The 19,632-nt window shown below is 46.5% G+C and overlaps 1 protein-coding gene across 1 annotated transcript in view; it reads right to left on the bottom strand.

Moving 5' to 3' along the window:
* Window positions 1–2,408: 2,408 nt before the first annotated feature.
* The window catches only part of LOC142793177 (Na(+)/dicarboxylate cotransporter 3-like), a 30,826-nt gene continuing 13,602 nt past the window's right edge, over window positions 2,409–19,632 (bottom strand). The window contains exons 6-11 of the mRNA XM_075885756.1: window positions 19,349–19,429; window positions 16,023–16,130; window positions 6,558–6,738; window positions 5,618–5,779; window positions 4,554–4,691; window positions 2,409–3,214 (exon numbers count right to left, since the gene is read on the bottom strand). Of these exons, the coding sequence (XP_075741871.1) occupies window positions 3,068–3,214; window positions 4,554–4,691; window positions 5,618–5,779; window positions 6,558–6,738; window positions 16,023–16,130; window positions 19,349–19,429 (817 nt within the window). The 3' untranslated portion in view covers window positions 2,409–3,067. The remainder of the gene's footprint in view (window positions 3,215–4,553; window positions 4,692–5,617; window positions 5,780–6,557; window positions 6,739–16,022; window positions 16,131–19,348; window positions 19,430–19,632) is intronic.

Below are 19,632 nucleotides of genomic sequence, written 5' to 3'. Positions count from 1 at the left end.
AACGGTTATTCCAACGATGATATTCAATGTGCGTTGTCCACCCCATGTCGAAATCTTCTCGGGCATACTTAAACTAGATTTGGTGCAAAATGACTTTTTCAATGACATGGTTGGCTTGACTTAGATTGAGGTGAGTCATATTCGAAGTAAGTTGTGCCGGCAACTATCGACCACATTTTTTTCACCGCTTATAGGGAACAGCCATCTTTGGCAGTGAGCTATGGGTCAAGTGGAATGAACAATGAGATTCGTGATTGTGCTCTATGCCGACAAATCTGGTGCCAGTGTCTACGGGAGCTGCAACGCATGGCACTCAAGCCAGTTCGGTAATGATGGGTAGCACAACACGGATTCACCTAAAATTCATTCTTCCGGCTGAGTCTAGCACGCGGCCACTTTGAAGCAAGGTGAAGTTCACGAAGCTCGCCCCGCTATACCACTGTAACCTACTATTCTCACCTATTCGTATTAGCTCACAAATTCTCAACGAGCGATTTTCGTTATCGTAAGAAAAAACCAAATCTAGAATAAACAAAGCCGCAAGCGTGCTCGAAGCCACAAGTATGAAGACTAGACAAGTCACTTAAAGAAAAAAAAGGAAAGTGAGAAAAAATAAAGCAAGGAAGAAAAGAGGAATAAAGGAAGAAAGAAAAAGAAAAAGAAAGATAGGAAAAAAAGAAAGAAGGAAAGAGTCTGTAAAAATATATCGTTGGGGGTGGGGGCAGGAGAGAAATGAGTATGGCTTCCTTTGTGCATGTCCGGCGTCACAGCAAAAGCAACTACCGAATCGGAATCACAATGCCTAATTTTCAACACATTTGCTGTAGTGGAACTGCAAGACTAAATGGTTGGTATAAATGCATAATAACCTTTTCTTAGCGCACACTTTTTTTGTGTCCGGGTGTCAGCGTGCACTAAGAAAAAAAGTGATTATACATTCACTGGAGGTCCTTCAGTCGAACAGCTGTGGTACGTTATTTAAATATCCCAAAAAGACTTCTAATGTATATATAAGCGCGCACTATACTGTGAGACCATAATATCACACATTTGAATGCTATCGTTTTCCGCCAATGGAGCTAAGCACACGTTGAGACCGCCAACGTATGCTATACTCGAAAGCTGAGCCCGGATACGCGATACGTCCATCTGTACCTCAATAAAGTTGACAACCTGCATTGCTACTGATGACATCCACATATAAGCAATAGCATGACCCACTACTTTTTTTGACGTTTACGAAATCTTCATGCTGAGGAAACGCGCTAATGTGGGCCCGAATTCAGGCGTAATATGAGCTGTATTGAATATAACTTTGTGTGAAGATGTAGTTCCAATATCGGAGAAATCGCGTTTTATTTTGGTACACACATATATTAACTGAAGAAATATGTATCGTATGGGTTGTTTAAAAATGAACGTCCATTACGTAGACCTTTGTAACAATTGTCATGAGCGTCGTAGTGGTGAGCCAAAGCATCAAGAAAGCGCAAAAAGTGTACACGCATAATGTGATTGGCTGGTTGTCAAAATATTCAACTATAAGGTGGATGACCTACCTTGCAACTCTACGTATAGTAAGCGAACTGTCAGAGTTTAAGGTGGTTAATTGCACGCACAAATACGTTCTTTCCCTCACTGCGTCGCTGAGGTGTCCACCGAGAAGCGTAGTGGGGCCAGCGAATGAAAAATCGATGTGGGCATTGGACCCAACGATGCCATCTTCTTGCCATAAGAAAGGGGAAGCTTAAGGGTTTCCCTTAAGTTGGTTATCCTTGTTCTTCCCGATGCAGCTTTCTGAATCAAGACAATAGTAAGGTGTTTCGCAAGTTTGTTATCTTCAATAACAGTACTGCGCCATGTAAGCATGCTGTGCAATGGGAAGATATATTGTATCACCACATGCAATTTTCATCATCCCTATTTTTTGGCAGTCCTCCGGTGAAGACGAGATCGGTGTTGGTAGTCGACTTAAAGGGCTCTTATTTGAAATTGATGACACATTCCTAACTACCTGCGTCAAATACAAAAAAAGTGGAGTGATACGAGATTCACAAAGGATGCCATGTTCCAGTGTAGGAAATTTAACTTTTCATAAACAAAATTCTTTGGCTCGGGAAAGTAAGTTCTAATTCTCTTGGAAGTTATGGAAGTTTTATTTCGAGAAAACTTTACTGAAAGTGCATGTATATCTTTATGAAAGAGCATAAACCTTACCGCTATTCCTAAAAAGAATCTAAAGTTGAATACATAGAGTGATATTTAGAGAATTCGTTGAAAAAAAGAAATGTTGAAAGAACACAGTACGCAAAGGCGAAAAAAAAAACCCTTTATTTTATTCGCATGCTTCTTTTTTTTTCGAATGAAGAACATTCAATGCGATATGTGCATAATCTCTACTAGTCTATTACACTGTTCAAAACAGTCGACATTGCACAGCTGTCAAATTTAAATATTCAGTAAATGAATTAGTTTTTAACAAAGCAATGCGTTATGTTTTTACCACTCTTTCGCAATATCATGCGCATAAGAAAGTTTAGCAAGTCGTTGACAGCACACGGAAAAGTGCTCATGGTGCCCCGCCACGGTGTTCTAGTGGAAAAGGTGCTCAGCTATACTGACCCGCAGGTCGCGGGATCGAATCCCGGCTGTGGCGGCTGCGTTTTGAATAGAGGCGGAAATCCTGTAGGCCCGTGTGCTCAGATTTCGGTGACACGTTAAAGAACCCCAGGTGGTCGAAATTTCCGGAGTACTTCACTACAGCGTCCCTCATATTCATATGGTGGTTTTGGGGCGTTAAACCTCACAGACAAGATAAAATCAAAGTATTCATGGCTTACTGTGCATGTACGCAAAACTACTCGTGCTTTTGAAACTTATGATTTGGTTTTGGCAAGTCGTCAAACTGTTAGCGCCATAGTTCGCGTGAGTTCTGGAGAACATTTAAAAAAAATCTCGGTCAGTTACGGCGAGAAACCGAATAATGAAATGCAGTTACGTCATTAATTGCTATATTTAGCGTGAGTGCACGCGAGGACTCACTAACGGTCATTAATGAGCGCACAGCTCATGCGGAAAGAGCCGGCGTATCAGTCTGGTTTGTCGCTGCCCACGCCGGGAAATTGTGCACGCTGAATACGAGCGGCCCCAGCGTGTGGATGCTGATGAGCTCCACAGTGACGCACACCATGTTCATGATGAAGCCCGGAGCCACCTGCGAATTGGAACACGTGCGAGTGAAGACGAATGCAATTAAACACCGGTGCTTTCTTGCACTCTTCGCAGAGAGTTAAAGATGCGCGCATGATGTGGATGCGTACGTATTACCACCGACTATATAAGTAATACGCGGCCACACTATGAGTATTCAACTCTCCCTCGCAAAAGTTCTTTTGCCGTTGACAAAAAATTTCTTAAAAACTTTATTAGGTAGGAGAGACTAAAATTGAGCTGATAACTATCTCGTCAGAGACATATTTTACAACTATGTAATAAAAGTAGTACGTCGATAGCGTTTCAAAAAACACTTATCTGAAGATAAAGATGCCTAATGCTGTTTTTATGTAGTGACCGATATGTATATATAAGTATGGCCAGATCAACTACTCCTTAACATGTTAGAGTACGCACTGGTGTTTCCATTCACTATGCTGTTGAATGCACCCTGAAGAGCACATTACAAGTTTAGCCAACAACCACACGTACTGGGGGAATATCCTGGCACGTAACACAACGTTGATATTCAATGCGCATTTGACGCCCCAGATACAAATATTTGCACGCGGAGCAAATTACGTCTGGTGTGAAATAACTGTTAGAAAAACAGCATTGGTTTGGTCTAAATGGACTTAGGCCATATACTAACGATATTAGAATGTCTACTCTAAACAAAAAATTTCATCGCTTAGAGGCACCAGCCATCTTCAGTCAAGATCATCAAGCTGCTCCCATTTGTGATTGTAATGAGTTGTAAACAAAACACCGCGCTTTTTTGTATCTGAGTGTGGAATACTGAAGTACTAGTATTAGAACATCTCGTCAATAATCACTGTGCACTTCGAGATTCCAGCATAAAGGCGATGGGGGAAGAACAAACATCTTCTTTTTCAGGTCTTTATTTTAAGGTTAATCAGAAGATCAATGAAATATAAATACATTATCTTAGGTCTGACGTGAGGTTTAAACAAGGCTTCCAGCCCATAGGAAAAAAAAAGCTGTAGATTCAGAATCACGATATAGTAGTTTTGCAACATAATAACTGAGACTCCTTAGCGCACCGCTTGAGCATTTCAAGAGAATTTATTTTTTTGTTCATCTAACAATGAACTATATGTAAATTGAAATAGTGGGGTAAACTAAACGAGGGCTAAATATCTTATGCGGCAATGCTGTGGTGACTCACCAATCAGTCTAAGCGTATGTCGGGACTGCTAACGTATCCTACTCTTGAAAACGTCTTCCCTACACTTACTCCAAGCACCGAGATTTGTGATTTGTCATTATCGCTTTCACCCAACAAGATTCTTGAAGGCCGCACGTCACTGCACACGCACCATGTCTGAGATCTTGAATTTGCCCATCTCGTAGACGATGGCATTGGGCGGGGTGGCCGCCGGAAGCATGAATGAAAACGAGCAGGCGATGGCCACCGGTATGGCGAAGTACAACGGGTGGACTTCAAGCGCCACGGCCTGCACACAGTCGCGTCAAGCGGTGCTGTCAGAACAAAGGCTTTTGGCAATAACAGCAACGATACAAAGCAACTTCTGTTCTTTACGTATACAGTTTTTTACACGCTTGTATCATATGGTGCATCGATATATTAAACGAAAGCGTAAGTCTTGATAGCACATACATGACATCAAATGGGGTTATGATCTTGGCAAAGTCATATGCTAACCCCTATCACCAGCCGCAACATAGTAAAGCTTAAAGACAACATAAAAATAAGGGATGGGTAAACATGCCAGGACACTATTTCGGGGTTGCTTAGGACAAAAATGATTTGCAACTGTAACCTATACCTATGTAATCATGATACGAATGTACATTACACCTCGTACACTCACTCACCCATGAGCGTGCATTGAACGTACCTTTCGCTTTAGCAGCGCGAACAATTCGTTATTAATATTTTCGCCAAAGTATATGGAACTTTTCGCACTTGAAGTTAATTCTTTGAAATAGGCTGTATTATTTATTCCTTTTTTCAAGTGCAGAAAATATTGAATGATACGAGAAGGCCTTGGTAGTTAGCGACAGTCATTAATTTTTTTGGATGTCTGCAGTTCTGACACAAAATTAGGCCTTCCTTGGTTACTAACAAGCTGCTCTCGAAAAACTGATGTGGTGCTGCATGTGACTTTTGGCTATTGGCTCCGTTTGCCGACTCCACTTCCCAACTCTGATAATCAAAGAACTAGGCCGTGAACATTAGGTAGTCATGCTCTAGCACAGTGAAGAAATAGCTTTCTGTATCAACATCACCATATTGACAATCATCGCTACCATTACATCACTGCACCGCGAAATGGCAAGTGGCACATGCACCGAATACGAGTATGTGTTCCGCTAGATCGACTATAACCAGTGAGGTTTGTTGATGAGAACGCTTCACCATCTCGAGTACGATGGGTAGCGTGATGACACTGACTGCCGCGTTGCTCGTGAATTCGGTGAGAATGGAGGCGGCGAAGCAGAGGATGGACACCACCATGTAGCTCGGCAACACTTTCAGGGCCCGCAGGTGGTCCACCAGGATCGCCGACAGACCCGACACCTGTGGGCCGACAATGCATCTAAATGGCGAGCCTCGCAGGTGGGCAGAAAAAAAAAATGGGAAAGGGCGTTTAAGGCAGAGAAATACTTCACTCTTAGTAAAATAGGTGGGAACACAATTTACCTCTCCGCTCATCATACCTTGGCTGGAACCAGTCGCTTATTATAGTATCAGCTCCTATAGTATCAGCACAAATTGCGGCTTGTATACGATAACTTAAGCCCTGGTAACTTAACCGATAACTTAACCGTGATACCATTGTGATGTCTACAGTTCTCCTGCACAGGCATCGAAGAAAATTGTGGAGTAAAATATGAACTCTATCCACAGTACAATTGTTTAGATAGTGCGTATAACGGTGCGAAAATCTCGGTCACAGAATCCGCAGGTTAAATGAAAACTAATTTTGTGAATTCACCACCTACGTTGCCACTGCAAACGTTCATGTGCATTGTTAATAAGGGAATACAATTTTTGTTGGGTGGGACGTTAACACGCAGATAACTATTTTCAGCTGAACAAAGATGAAAGCGCTTTTCTTGTGAGGAGACAAGCAGGGACGAAGGTGAGTCCAGTGTCAAAACATTGTATCCTACGAAATACACAGTGCGGTGATTGCTTTGTCTGCCTGTATAACATGAACTTATGGTGACTTGATTACAGGGTGAAGCGCACCATCAAATACAGTGACTTCCGAACCCTTAATTCGCTTAACTGCATTTGAGATATGGCAGGCTTTTTAGGTTGTGTTGCCGTTGAGAAGGCGAACAGCACTAACCTTGGAAGCCTCGGCAAGCGTCAAGCCACTGCAGATGACGAGCACGACGCCCCAATGAGCTTTAGAATTGGCCTCCTCCCATGTAAGGAGGCCTAAGTTTTGGAAGCCATGCGTTGGGTCCTTTGGAACCACAAAAATCAAAATGACAATCAACAGCACGGGCACGCTTGGCGTGATGTTCCTGCACGAGAAAAAAAAATGTGCAGTATTTTAGAGCAGTGATTGTGTGATAGGGGCTGTCATGGGAGAAGCAAACTATTTCCTGAAAGGTTCAGTTTAATGCTGCCAGAATACTAACGCACTAAGTTTTATTTGCACACGACTCATCATGGTTGCATGACGTATGAAACTCAAGGACACGTGCTAAATTTCCGCCAGAGTGGGCACACTTCGAGGGTGAATAAATGCAAAAATACCCCTGTGCTTACATTTATGTTCACATTAACGAACTTTCACCTGCTAAAAATCAGTAAGGAGTCTGTCACTAGGCCAATTTTGTGGAAGACATTGTGGTCACAGACATAAGCATGCGCAGGTTCTCCTGTTTCAGAGGGGGCTGAAGGTCCATCGCAACACTCTCCTTCTCTACTATAAGTCAAAGCATGAATAAAAAATTGCCCCACCCCTGTTACGTTACATGGGGAGCGGTTGTCAGCTTGTTCCCTTTATATGCACGTGTCAACGGCGATAAGATTGTGGGACACAATTATAGTGGTTTAGGCACGTTGGTATGACATGACATGTTCAGTAAATTCTAAGTGCATAACGACGAACAACACGCACGCATGACACACAGGCGCCAACTTTCAACATTTATTTCAAGCCAGGGGAACGGAATATATACAAACACACGTGACCTTGCGTGACACCAGCGCAGGACACGTAAAGTAAGACATCATCAATTACGTCACAAATAACATGTGATAAAAGATAGAGCGATCGGCGACTTGGCCACACATTTCTCTCCTAAACTTTCTTTCTCGCCTCAGATATTTCCCGCTCACCGATGGGTCAAGAGTCGTTTGTAAACTCGCGCGGAGAGTGAGGGTCATGGCACGGGACCTCCTCTATATTCGAGAAGTGATGTTTCATGACCTCTTTTTTTCTCACCTGTTTGTGCGAGAAAAGGGCCACTCGATACTGTTTTGGTGGGTTCACGAGAGGTTATTCCGCAGGTGACGCCGGTCGCTTCGCGTAAAATACGCTCGTGTCTGGAATAGCGTGGAAGTAAGCTCTCCGAAATTTCAACGCGGTGCCAGAGAAACCAACACAGGACCAGATTACAGGGTACATAGTGAACGTCACAATAGCGTCTGTCATATACGTGCCTCTGATTATCATGCGCGTCCGTTAGTCGTGCTAGAGCAACTTGTCGAATTTCTTGAGCCATTGTTATTGCTTACTGAGCGTACACTGCGACGTGTAACTTTATCCGGGCGGCAGGACCATGTCGAAAGGTACTGCCGAGACAACAACAAAAAAGTGGAGAGAACCCAGGAGAATCGTGTCGAGAAGAATTAAAAGAGAATGTGACAATATATACTTTAATGAGTATGGTCGTGGTATTCGATGGATTCACAAGTGTACCATATACGGAATGAAGGTGTACCGCCTCTACGGCTTGAACAATCGACTCTGTGAATGCTAGGCGAGGAAGCTGAGTTTTTTTTTGGGGGGGGGGGGGTAGAGAGTTGTCGACTTGAAGGCGACAACCTTTGTCTGGAACACGTGAAATGCTGGTGATTGCGTTTGGAGTAAAGGGGCGGGGGGAAGACGTGCTTTAGGTAGATGGGAATAGTTGTCCTTTTAGCACCTATGTTGAGGAGTAGGAGTAATCCACGCAACCCGACTATGACGACGAGCTTGGCTCGTTCAAGGACACGTATACAAGCCGCTTCACGGAAAAACACAGTGCTTGGCGCCCGCGTCCGAGGCCTGATCCTATGTCGCGAAATTCGGGGAGGAAGCTCGCTATGCCGTGGGTCGTGCGTCCACAATGTATGTAGTATTCGTAGTTGTAGGTAGCCAACTGCACGGCCGGAGTAGACGAGCGGCACGAGTGCACCCTTTTCAACTGAGAAGGTGTCACAGAACGAGCGCTCAAAATGGGCGCGCCGCCAAATTCTTGCGATAACGCGCCGGAATGACGCCGCGAGGTCAACGGGAAAAAAAAAGAAACAAACATCTAAAGGCTCCCCGGGCGCGCGACGCTCTCCCCTCGGAAGCGTGGCTTCGCCGATGAACCTTCTCACCCCACAGCGGCGGCCGGGCAAGCACTGGAAAGTTCTAAAAGGAAAGGGGCGTGTTCGGCCGGGTTGAGTCATCGGTCGGGGACGGCCCTCGTACAGTCTCGCGCCTCTCCCCAGCCTTCGCTGCGTATCGCGCCGACGAAATTTAGAGAACATTCTGGAAGGTCGCGCGGAAGGTATTTAACCGAGCAGCGGAGATGAGAGATCAGGAGAAGACGGAAGTTAGCGGCAGAGCGCGTAGGAATTCTGCCGTGTAGTCGGCAAAGGTTTTGTCCGTAGCGACAAAGCAGGAGAAGAAGAAGAGGATTTCCACCTGAGGGGTGAAGGCTCGAGCTACAGGCAAGAGCGTGTGTTTTCGGCTATCGAGCGAAGACGCGTGGCAACAGCTGCGTGTGTGAAGCCGACGTGTTTCCGGCGAAGAAGTTTGAAGCTTGGAGAGTGGCCTATTGAAGACGTGAGGTTTCCTGGAAGAGAAACTTCGGCGAAGTTTCCTGGAAGAGAAACTTCGAGGGCAGCGGAACGACAACAACGCTGGACTTTGAGTGAGTGATTCTCGGAAGAGTATCACCCAGACTTTTGTTCCAAGAACTTTGGACTAGATAGGTTTTCTATCTCTTTAGTCTTTAAGTGCCTTGGTTGTTCAATGCATGCGACTGCACTGTAGTGCGTATCGTTGTCTGTGTCCGTTGTTTTGAGTGTGGCTGATTGTACTGTGTAGTACGTCGTTTGATTGGTGACGTATTGTATGTAAATATTGTGGAGTGTGCATTCTTGTGTATTGTTTTCCTTCTGCCATTTTTTGAGAATATAATATTTGTTTTGTTTATCAACTCTCAGCTCTGACTTGTTCTTTGGGCCACAGCCGGCGTCCGCTGGCACGCCAAAAAGGACCACTTCTAAATTGTCCACGCTTTCGTGGTGCGGTTCGGGGGGCCGATACTTCGGCCCTTGGAATTAGCCCGGCGATTGCCTCCCGAATTAACGGGAGCTGTGTGACAAAAGGGAACCCGCACATGTTAATCATAAATAAAAAGATAGTTGTTTATGATGAAATAACTTACAGAGACTTGTATTGGTGACGTAATCTCCAATAAAAGTTGCCTTGAATTTGATGATTGCAAAAAAATACTAGTACCAGAAGGACGCACTTTGAGCAGTATCTGAGCAGAAAGGGTTCACGTTAAACTCGCTGGGCGTAGCCTCCTTGGTTTTAGCAAGGCTTAGCAAGAGTGCCACTAGGGACGCACAAGCCACGCCATAAGGAGCGTCTTAGCGTCTCACGTCGTCGTTAGCGTCTCACGGCGTCCCTGGGCTGGCGGACGCCCGTCATGGCGAGCCAGCCCCCGAAGAAGGCGTTAGCCTTCGACGTAGTCGTCCCCGAGGGGACTAGTCCCGAAGACGTCGTTGACGCGACGTCTTCAATAGTAGGAATCGAAGAAGTATACTGCGTTCAGCACTTTGGAGGCCGGAACTACCAAGTTACCGTCAACAGTGAGGCCGCACTGGCCCAAATCGTAGACGCGTCGCACCTTATCATCCGAGGAGAGCGCGTCGCCATCGTACCCCTGGGACCCCAAGTGACCCAAGTGACCGTCCTGTTCCTGCCGTGCCGCGTACCCAGCGAAGTCCTCGCACAAGCACTCTCTCCCTACGGGAAGGTACTTGACATCGCCAGAGGACTCATGGGATCGCGCCCAACCGTGACCACTGGGACGCGATACGTCCGCATGGAAATGAAGGCTTCGTCACCGGTGCCCAACTACCTCAAGGTCGCGGGCCATCGAGTAACCTGTGACTATAAAGGCATCCAGCGAGTGTGCCGTCGATGTGGAGACAGTGGGCACTTCCGCATGAACTGCACAGCTCCGTTTTGTGGAAGGTGCGGCGTTTATGGCCACGACGGGAAAGGCTGCTCGCTGCCGTGTCGCCGTTGTGGGGACCCGCATGCCACCGTGGCCTGCACCATCAGGCCATCGTATTCCGAAGCGGCATCCAAGGATTTCCCTCCACTTCAACCAGGAACGCCATCTAAGAACAAGTGCGACGATTCGTCAACGCGAGCCGCGGTAACCGACCACGACCAAGGTGTGCCAATCGTAACGCTGCACCAGACGCCCACTGCGTCCCCAACGATTCCGGGCCTGGTACTCCCTCCAGGTACTGAAAACTTAAGTTCCCCGCGTCCGGTGGCCATTTCTGAGGAATCGCAGGCCAAGCCCACGTCTGACGAAGCGCCTCGTGAGGACGGCGTCTCGGATGGGAATATTGCATCTGAGGCTCCTCGCGTTGCTGCTCTGTCGACAACAAGTTCAGGTGTCATCGAGGAGTCTACATCTCAAGACGACGACGCCTGCATTAACGAGGACTCCAACAGCACCGCGAGTGAGGCGCCCCTACAAATTGACGAAAATACCAGCCCCAGTGACTTAAGCCAGGACAGTGGAGACGTCTTTGTACCATCCTCGCTCAAAAACCCGGACACGAAACGCCACCGGATAACTACTCGTGACTTGGAAGCCCCCACCAGAGACAGAAGTCCCCTGCGGACTTCGACGCGATCCCGGTGGCCCCGAGCTTCCGGTGGATCGCCTGGCCGGAAAAAATGACTCAGCCACTTGCGGGGCATTGGCTCCCGCACCTGATAAAGGTACCCCTGCATTTGCGTGATTCTATACTATGTTTTCATTTTCCCCATGGCTCTTACTCTAAAAATTATTACTTTTAACGTTCAAGGTTTCCGAAATCCACAAAAACAGGCTGAGGTATTGGCTTTTGCACGTTCAGTGCACTGTGATTTGCTGTTCCTGCAAGAAACAAATTTTTTCAAGCTTTCTGATGTACTCGCTTTCAAGCGCGCGTTCAATTTTGATTGTTTCTTTTCGTACGCCAGCACGCATTCGACTGGCGTCGGAGTCGTTATTTTTAACCGAGGTCTTTTACGTGACCATCATGTTTCCTTCGATGCCTTCGGACGCGTGCTGGCGTTCGACTGCACCTTTTTTTCGTTAAGAATAAGATTTGTTGCCGTGTATGCCCCAGCGGCACGCGAGAATTCAAACGCGTTCTTCCAATCTCTTGATGCGTTTCTTTTAAATTCCCGACATGTGGTACTTTTAGGGGATTTCAATTGTGTCTTAGACTCACGCGCAGACGTTCGAGGTCCGGGTCGCGGCCGGTCAAACTGGAATGCCAGACAACTCGAACGTCTAGTGCAGCAATTGGCATTGAGTGAATTTCATCAAATTGTGCATGGCAGTAATTATGCCTATACTTGGCGTCGAGCAGCGTCGGGCAGCCGAATTGATCGCGTGTATGCATCCCCCAATCTCATTACCTACGTTCACGACACCGGGGTAATGTCATTGCCACCGACACCGGTGTACATTAGCGACCATCGGCCGGTCATGTTATCTCTCCGCCTGCCAGCGGGGACGCCGACGGTTCACAGACCATGGCGTCTCGATTGCCGCGTCCTCCAGGACTCTCAGGCTACGGAGAAATTATCCCGAGCGTTACGCGCATCGCTTATTGGGGCCGATGTAGCTGATTGGGATCGCCTCAAAGAACAGTGGCGGCATCATTGCAGTGCGTCGGGCAGAGGACTTTGCACCCGTATGTCGAAAGATGCGTCATTGTTAATCCAGAAGATACGCATTGCCAATCGAGATCCCAGTCCTTCCACTGTAATGCGGGCATGGCAAGAGGAGCTCGTTGAACGGTACCAGCGTATTATGCGCGCTTCTTCACTCTCGGCTGCAGCTTGGCGCTGTAGACGTGCACCCTGTGCGCACCCTGAGGTGCTAAGGTATGCACGCAGAGCTCTGCTTCGTCCACCAGGCTCGCCTGCCCACTCGCTGAACTCTATCACCCCAGCTGCTGCGGGTACGCGCGACTTTCAGGAATTCACTCAACACTTTGAGTCAATAGCTAAATCTGGTGCTAATGTCTGTTACCCAGGATCCGTTTCTTCGCATCCTCTGCTGACAGATTTACCTCATGATTCCAACATGTCAAATGACGTCCTCCTATCACCGCCATCCGATGACGAAATCAAAGGTGCATTAGACGCAATGAAAAAGGGATCGGCCCCAGGGCCTGACGGACTACCTGCAGAGTTTTATGTACAGTTCTGGCCTATCATTGGTCCAACTATGTCACGCGTCATTCGCAAGTGTTTCCAAGATATTACACTTCCAACTTCTTTCCACAAAGGCCGTATTACACTAGTTCCCAAGAAAGACCCAATGTCTACGCGACCAGAAGATTGGCGCCCTATCACCCTGCTCAATGTAGATTACAAGCTCTTGGCTAATATTTTGGTGCGCCGAATCAGTCCATTTCTTGCAACATTAATCGCTCCCCACCAGGTCTGTTCTGTTCCGGGCCGAGAAATACACGCCCATACGTGGTTAACGCGTGACATCATTCAATACACCATTAGCCGATATGCGCAAGGACTGTTGGTTTCATTAGATCAAGAGAAAGCTTTTGATTTCATAGAACATGGCTACATACTAAATGTTTTACATGCATACGGATTCCCGGAGAAGTTCATTGACCTTATCAACGCGATGTACACTAATTTAGAAAGTACCCTTTACTTAGATTCCCGTGAGAGTCACGCATTTAGAGTCACGCGTGGGGTCCGTCAAGGGTGTCCCCTCTCCCCAGTGTTATTTATCCTTGCATTAGAGCCCTTCTTAAGGGCCGTTGAACATCACCCGCAGATTCGTGGCTTACCTCTACCCGGTAACACTCAAGTAAAAGTCGCTGCATATGCAGATGATATCACTCTATATGTACATAATGAACAGTCGCTGCAGCATGCTCTTGATACATTTCATGATTTCGGTATTATCTCCGGTGCAAGGTTAAACTTTTCTAAAAGCCAGTATTTTTTCATTGGCAACCCCAGCGGTCGCATCAACATCACGTCGCCTTTACAGTGGTCTCCTGAGATTTCAATACTCGGAGTTACTTTCACTGTATTTGGTATACAGGATAACATCTGGTCATCCGTTGTACAAACTCTTCTAAATGATATCAAAGCAGCCAGGCACTTCGAATTCCCCCTCTTGGAACGCCGATACTTAACTCAAACGGTGTACCTAGGAAAATTTTGGTACCTTTGCCATTCTGTTAAACCACCGCTCCACGTCTGCAGGAAAGTGCAAAGCTGCATCAGTTCATTTTTTTGGTCTGGTGGCACAGAATTGTTATCGCGTCCAGCGTTAGCTCAACCGCGAGATCAAGGCGGTTTTGCATTCCCCGACGTTTCCGTCGCGGCTTCTACATTGTGCCTCCGCACTCTATTGCGAATACTAAGCAATGATGACATACCCGCTCAGACACTGGCTCGCTACCATCTGGGGCCATCACTACGTGTCTTCTTGACGGATAGCCAAACAAACAAAGGTCCCCAGTCAACTGAATTACCACCTTTGTATTGAGCCCTTCTGGCATTTCACCGACGTTTGGAAGCTACGTGCCCAGAGATAGAGGTGGCCGATTCTAAAGTGGTGGACACAATGGCCGCCCTTCTACGGCCCCTGGTGCCCCAGCATCGTCAATCTGTATTGAACCGCGCTTGGAAACCAATAACTGCCGCAGTGTTGCCAGGGCATCTCAGAGACTTTGTCTGGAGGCTGGGATGGGGCTTGCTCCCCACGCGAGATCGGTTGCAGCGATGGCAGGTGGTTCACACTTCCACTTGCCCCAACTGTGTCATGGTAGAGACCAATCGACATGCGACGTTTGAATGTGTGGTTTCCCGCCTTTTTTGGCGTGCGGTTAATGCTGGTTTTCGGGGACAGGGTGTGCGAACTTTCGTGTCCAACGGCCGATTTCCGCGTAGCCGCTTCTCCGCTCTCTTAATAGTTGCGGGGCTTTTCAGCCTTTGGAGAAACCGATGTGAGGCCGTAGCTGCCAATTGCCGCCGGCGTGCTTTGTGGCCGATACTGGGGAGAATGAGACGAGAGATCCTCGCGTTCCTCTCTGAAGAGCTTTTCTTCCTCGGGGAGCAAGAGTTTCTACGGCATTGGTCGTGCCCTTTCGTCAAGGTGGAACACGAAAGGATACAACTCATTTTTCGACTGACTTGGTGCTAAGCAGCGCCCGTTGAGTTGTTATATATGATTTCATTTGTTACAAATTGTGTTTTATTTGGATCTATTGTATCGTTATACCCATGTATCGTGATATCACATTGAATTTTTGTGTACATGTATGCCAACATAATCATGTATATTAGAGCAAATGTCTTCACTGTGACCTAGTGATGTTAGTCGTGAAATATAGATGTGCAGAAGTGTATGTGCCCTGTTGCTGGAATGGTATGAAGCCTTTGTGTTCTGTACATGCTGTAAATAAACTTTTTCTAAACAAGCAAGAGTTGGGCTACAGTGCCATGAACTGGAACCGGTGAAAGGGGGGGGGGGGAGTAGACACGAAGCGCAGATCGTGAGAAAGTGCGCGAGTGTAAACTCTCGTTTCGTCCTTAGAATGTCCGCTGGATGGCGGCACTTCTATATGCTGAACATATGATGAAAAGACGTCAGTTGGCGATACTTGGAATGTCCACTGGATGGACGAACAGATGGATGGACGGACGCACGGATGGATGAACGAACGAATGGACGCATGGATGGACGGACGCACAGATGGACAAATGCACGAACGAATGCACGGATAGACGAACTGATGGATGGACGCTTTGCCCCACTCATCATGATGCACTCCGTGGATTTGCTATCATTTTTTTTTGGCCAACTGGTTTGATCCCAATGAGATCTGCCATAATGAACTTCAGGGCGAAAGGTAACAATGTAACATCACGCCGGAAATTGTTTATGTACACGTCACATAAACCGGTTCAAGAAACTGTTCCCGCTTTCGCTCTTTGTTTACATCGCAAGCTCTACCTCCACGGAAACGGGTGACCATGGTTCTTCCACAACGATGCAAGTGACGTGCGATGCTTCTTCTGTTTGCAACCGAATGCATTGCTTGGCGGAGCAGCAAGTGAAAGGTATCTGGCGCGAAAGCAGTTCCTTTGAAACAACCAGTAAAATGCACGAATTTTTCTCGATCGACTAGTGAAACTTGAATTTACCACAGCACAGCAAGAAATCCTTTTTCGCCATTTATAAAAAATCCCGTTAGACACTTTGAAGCAAAAAAATCTGTACAAAGGTTAAAGCACACGGACATAACTTACTTGCCGTACGAGAACAGACTGATCCACCCAGGGAAGATTCGGGGGTTCTGTGTGAGCAACAGAAGAATCATCCCACTGGTGAAGAACAGCGCGGCCGCTTCCTGAAATCTGGAAATTAAATGTTTGCGCAGCGAATGAATCTGACCGTGCCGCATAGCACGTGGCTCATTTAGTGTAAAAAATGACGGCGCTTAGTTCCATATTTCCAAATGTTTTATATGGCATTAGAATACTATACCCTCATTTAGAAACGTTGCCGGTATGGTTACCATGAATGAGAATACAGTATAGCTGGTAGCAGGACCACGAGAAAGGATACGAATACATTTGTACATATCAAGAAAAACGTGGCTGATCCTTACGTCATAGAAATAGATATAACACGAAAATTAGTCTTTTCTTCGCAGATGTAACTTGAGTGTTTATTGTGCATTGACGCATGACAGCTTGCACAATATTTATTGTGTTTGGCAGCTATAGCAGTATTTGAAGTGCATAAACGCGCAGTGATCCCTGTAGTAGTACATCTCCATCTTGACGACTAACGCCCATGACCATGAAGTAACCATCATAGTACCTGAAGTTGTTAAGCTTCACCTGGACACAATATATCATGATCCCCACTCTATGTCGGCATTCACACGCCTATGAAAGGGCAATTTTACCACAGTGATGAAAGAGTGAATGTGATAGCTACAAATAGGAATGTCACACGAAGAACGAAAAGCTGTTCAAAAGTTGCAGTGCGCTTTTCAAGCACAAAGGACGCACGAACAGAAGAGACACAGATCGAGCATGTAGCAACGATTTTCAGAGCTGTGACTTATTTGTGTTTGAGCAGCATGTTCTTTGCGCAAACGCAGCCATCGCATCCACTGACTTCGTGCTCTAACTTTATTCAAAACGTTGCGCGCACGGATGACCATGCCCGGCAGAGTAAAGTGGAGCGCGCGCTCATCGTAATCAGCGGAGTTAAGGCCTCTGAAGGTCGCCCTTCATACCATCTCGCTAGTGATAGAGCTCCTAGTACCACCAATGTGAAGTGGTGTACGTAAATAGCTCGCCATTAGTTTGTTGCAGAATGTATGACTTGCGGTGGAGTCATCTAGCACCGAGGACTGCAGAACGAGAGGTTGGGGGTTTTATTTCTGGTGTAGAATAGTTTTTTTTTCTTTGTCATCTGTTAGTGTATATTTTAAAACGTCATATCTGGGACGGAAATACGCGAGTCAAGTTTGGTGACCACCGTAATAAAAAAGGTTTCCTGATAACAGTAAGAAAGCAATATGTTGTGTTCTAAGAATTTGCGACTTTGTGCAAACACCCGACCTTCCTCATACGAAGGAAAAAGCAATGAATCCTTTTTTAGTATAAATATACTAGCGCAAACTATGGTCAACAAGGCAGATCAGATATGCATTGCCAACAACACTTAAGGGTTTAAAAAGTTTCGACATGATCCACAAGAATTTTTACAGATTTTGGTTGTGATATATCCAGAGGAAATGCGCTCTTTCAGCAAAATTCGACAGAAAATATTCTTATCTAAAAGCTATTGTGAGCATTATAATAAACTATGATGAGGATTTCATAATAAACGTCATACTTAGGCAGATATTCGTACCTTATTTTTAAATGCAGTCTGTTGTAATTTCTGCTGCTGTATTTGAAATTGTCTTTTGCAAAGGAATGACGCTTCAAATTTTCAAAAAGCTGCTTAAGGACTCCGTGAAACTACCCCGAATGTGTTTTCGGGCTTGCAACACAAGTGTTTTGTCGTTATGCTGCAGTGAGGTTGATTTTATTCAAGGAAATATTTTTTGTAGGAGCCTTACACAACAATGAATACAAGTTCATACTCATGCTTCACGTATTCCTTACTACTTATCCGAAAAATCGGCTCACAGTGGCACTTTCGGTCAGAATAGCTTTACCACTTGGCGATATGCTCGGACGCACCACGCCTAAAATTTGTATTTCGTGTTCAATGTTACATATATATGTAAAAAAAACAAGGGTTGTAGTCAGCATGAGGTAACCATTAGCGGCGTGTTGTGTGTAGCGCAATTAATGCGGCTGATGCAGAGCGCGAAGCCAGTTCCCGACCCGTCAACTGACGAAGCTGATCGGTTCCGCGAAGGCGAACACGGGAGACGTGCGAACGGGAAATAAAGGAGACACCTTCGTTCACACGGTTCACGACCGGAGCCGTCAAGGTCACCCCCGTTTGGTACTAGAAGGGGAAAGCTTACTCGGAAGAGTGTCGGTAAGAAGCAGCCAGGCGCTGCCATCCGAGCTTAAGAAGCAATTGTTGGCATGCACGGGTGTTGAGAATGCCGCGGGGACGCGACCACTAGGCTGACGATAGTTGCGGCACGGAGACGAGCATATCCTCCCCCGCTATACGTCATTACCGAGTGTTCTTAGGATGGCGGGGCGCCTCGCTGTCGCATGCGCACCTGGTAAGCGCAGATGGCTTGACGGTGTACTCTCCGCGCTTATGGAGGCTTCTATGAAGCGTCGTTTAATGAGAAAGCTGATGGAGCTCGAGCGTTAGGATGGCTATACCGACGTAGGTCGGCCGATACACGGCCTGGCAAGGGAGAGAGTGTGATACGCGGAGAACCCATTCCTTTGCTTGTTGCGTTTGGTAGAGGCACTGCGCCGTGCTCCCGACCTGGCTGCAGAAATTAGGCGCCTTTCTCCTCTTCTAACCACTATTTGGTAGCGTGGTTTTTACCACTGCAGTGTCTGTTACGAAAGTGTTTCTGCGTTTGGTTGTGATGATGCGAGCCCCAACGTGTGATTGGCTTGTGTGAAGACCCTTTGTTCAACCGAGGGTTGAAAAGTGGATGTTCGAATTTGAAATGAGAGAGCGAAGGTTCGGGATTGGACTCGGGCAGATGCCTGAGGCTGCAATAAAGCGTCTCTTCACCGGATTACGGCTCTTCCTTCGCGCTGCCACCGTGCACTCGAGTCATCGAGGAGACCCATTCCGAACCTCAAACATCTTCCCTCCTTAGCTAGTGTACAAGCTAGTCGAGGAGGAGGAAATTAACTGTTGTATTTGGTCTGACTTGAAGCCAGTGCTATCCATCCACAAGTTTTTTTCGTATACGTCAGGTTCAATGAATCAGTCAATCGAGCAATCATGAATGAATCAATCTATTCGACATGTTGCTTCGATGCCGTAAGCGCACTATGAACGCACAACGAGATGGGGCTGGTCATACGGAGAGAGGTTTCTTTTATGCAAACAAGGTGTTGTTTGACAAGTTTTCGAGTCACTCGATAGATCGGTGGAATCAAATTATTGCTTGGCTTACCTCATTGCTCCAAGGTTGCTGTAGCGGCGTTCGAGTTCCTGCCTGATTTTCTCGCGGCTGTCTTGTTCCGTGCCTTTCGGACTGGAATAGGGCGAATAGGAAGATCACTCGACCTGATTGTTTACTTAGGGGACCATAAATACTGTGCATACGTGCAGGTTCAAATATATCATTATGTTTATTCATTGTTCCCGAATGCCCATAGTCATGTTCTTTATAATATACCGAAACGTTGTTGCCCGTTTTTAAAAGGCCAGTTGTGAGTGGTGTAGTGGGGCTTGCCC

This window comes from Rhipicephalus microplus, chromosome 2, assembly GCF_043290135.1.
Source record: "Rhipicephalus microplus isolate Deutch F79 chromosome 2, USDA_Rmic, whole genome shotgun sequence".
NCBI classification, from domain to species: Eukaryota; Metazoa; Arthropoda; class Arachnida; order Ixodida; family Ixodidae; genus Rhipicephalus; species Rhipicephalus microplus.
Note: the sequence above shows the minus strand (reverse complement) of the source record. Positions and strands in the feature narration are given on the sequence as shown.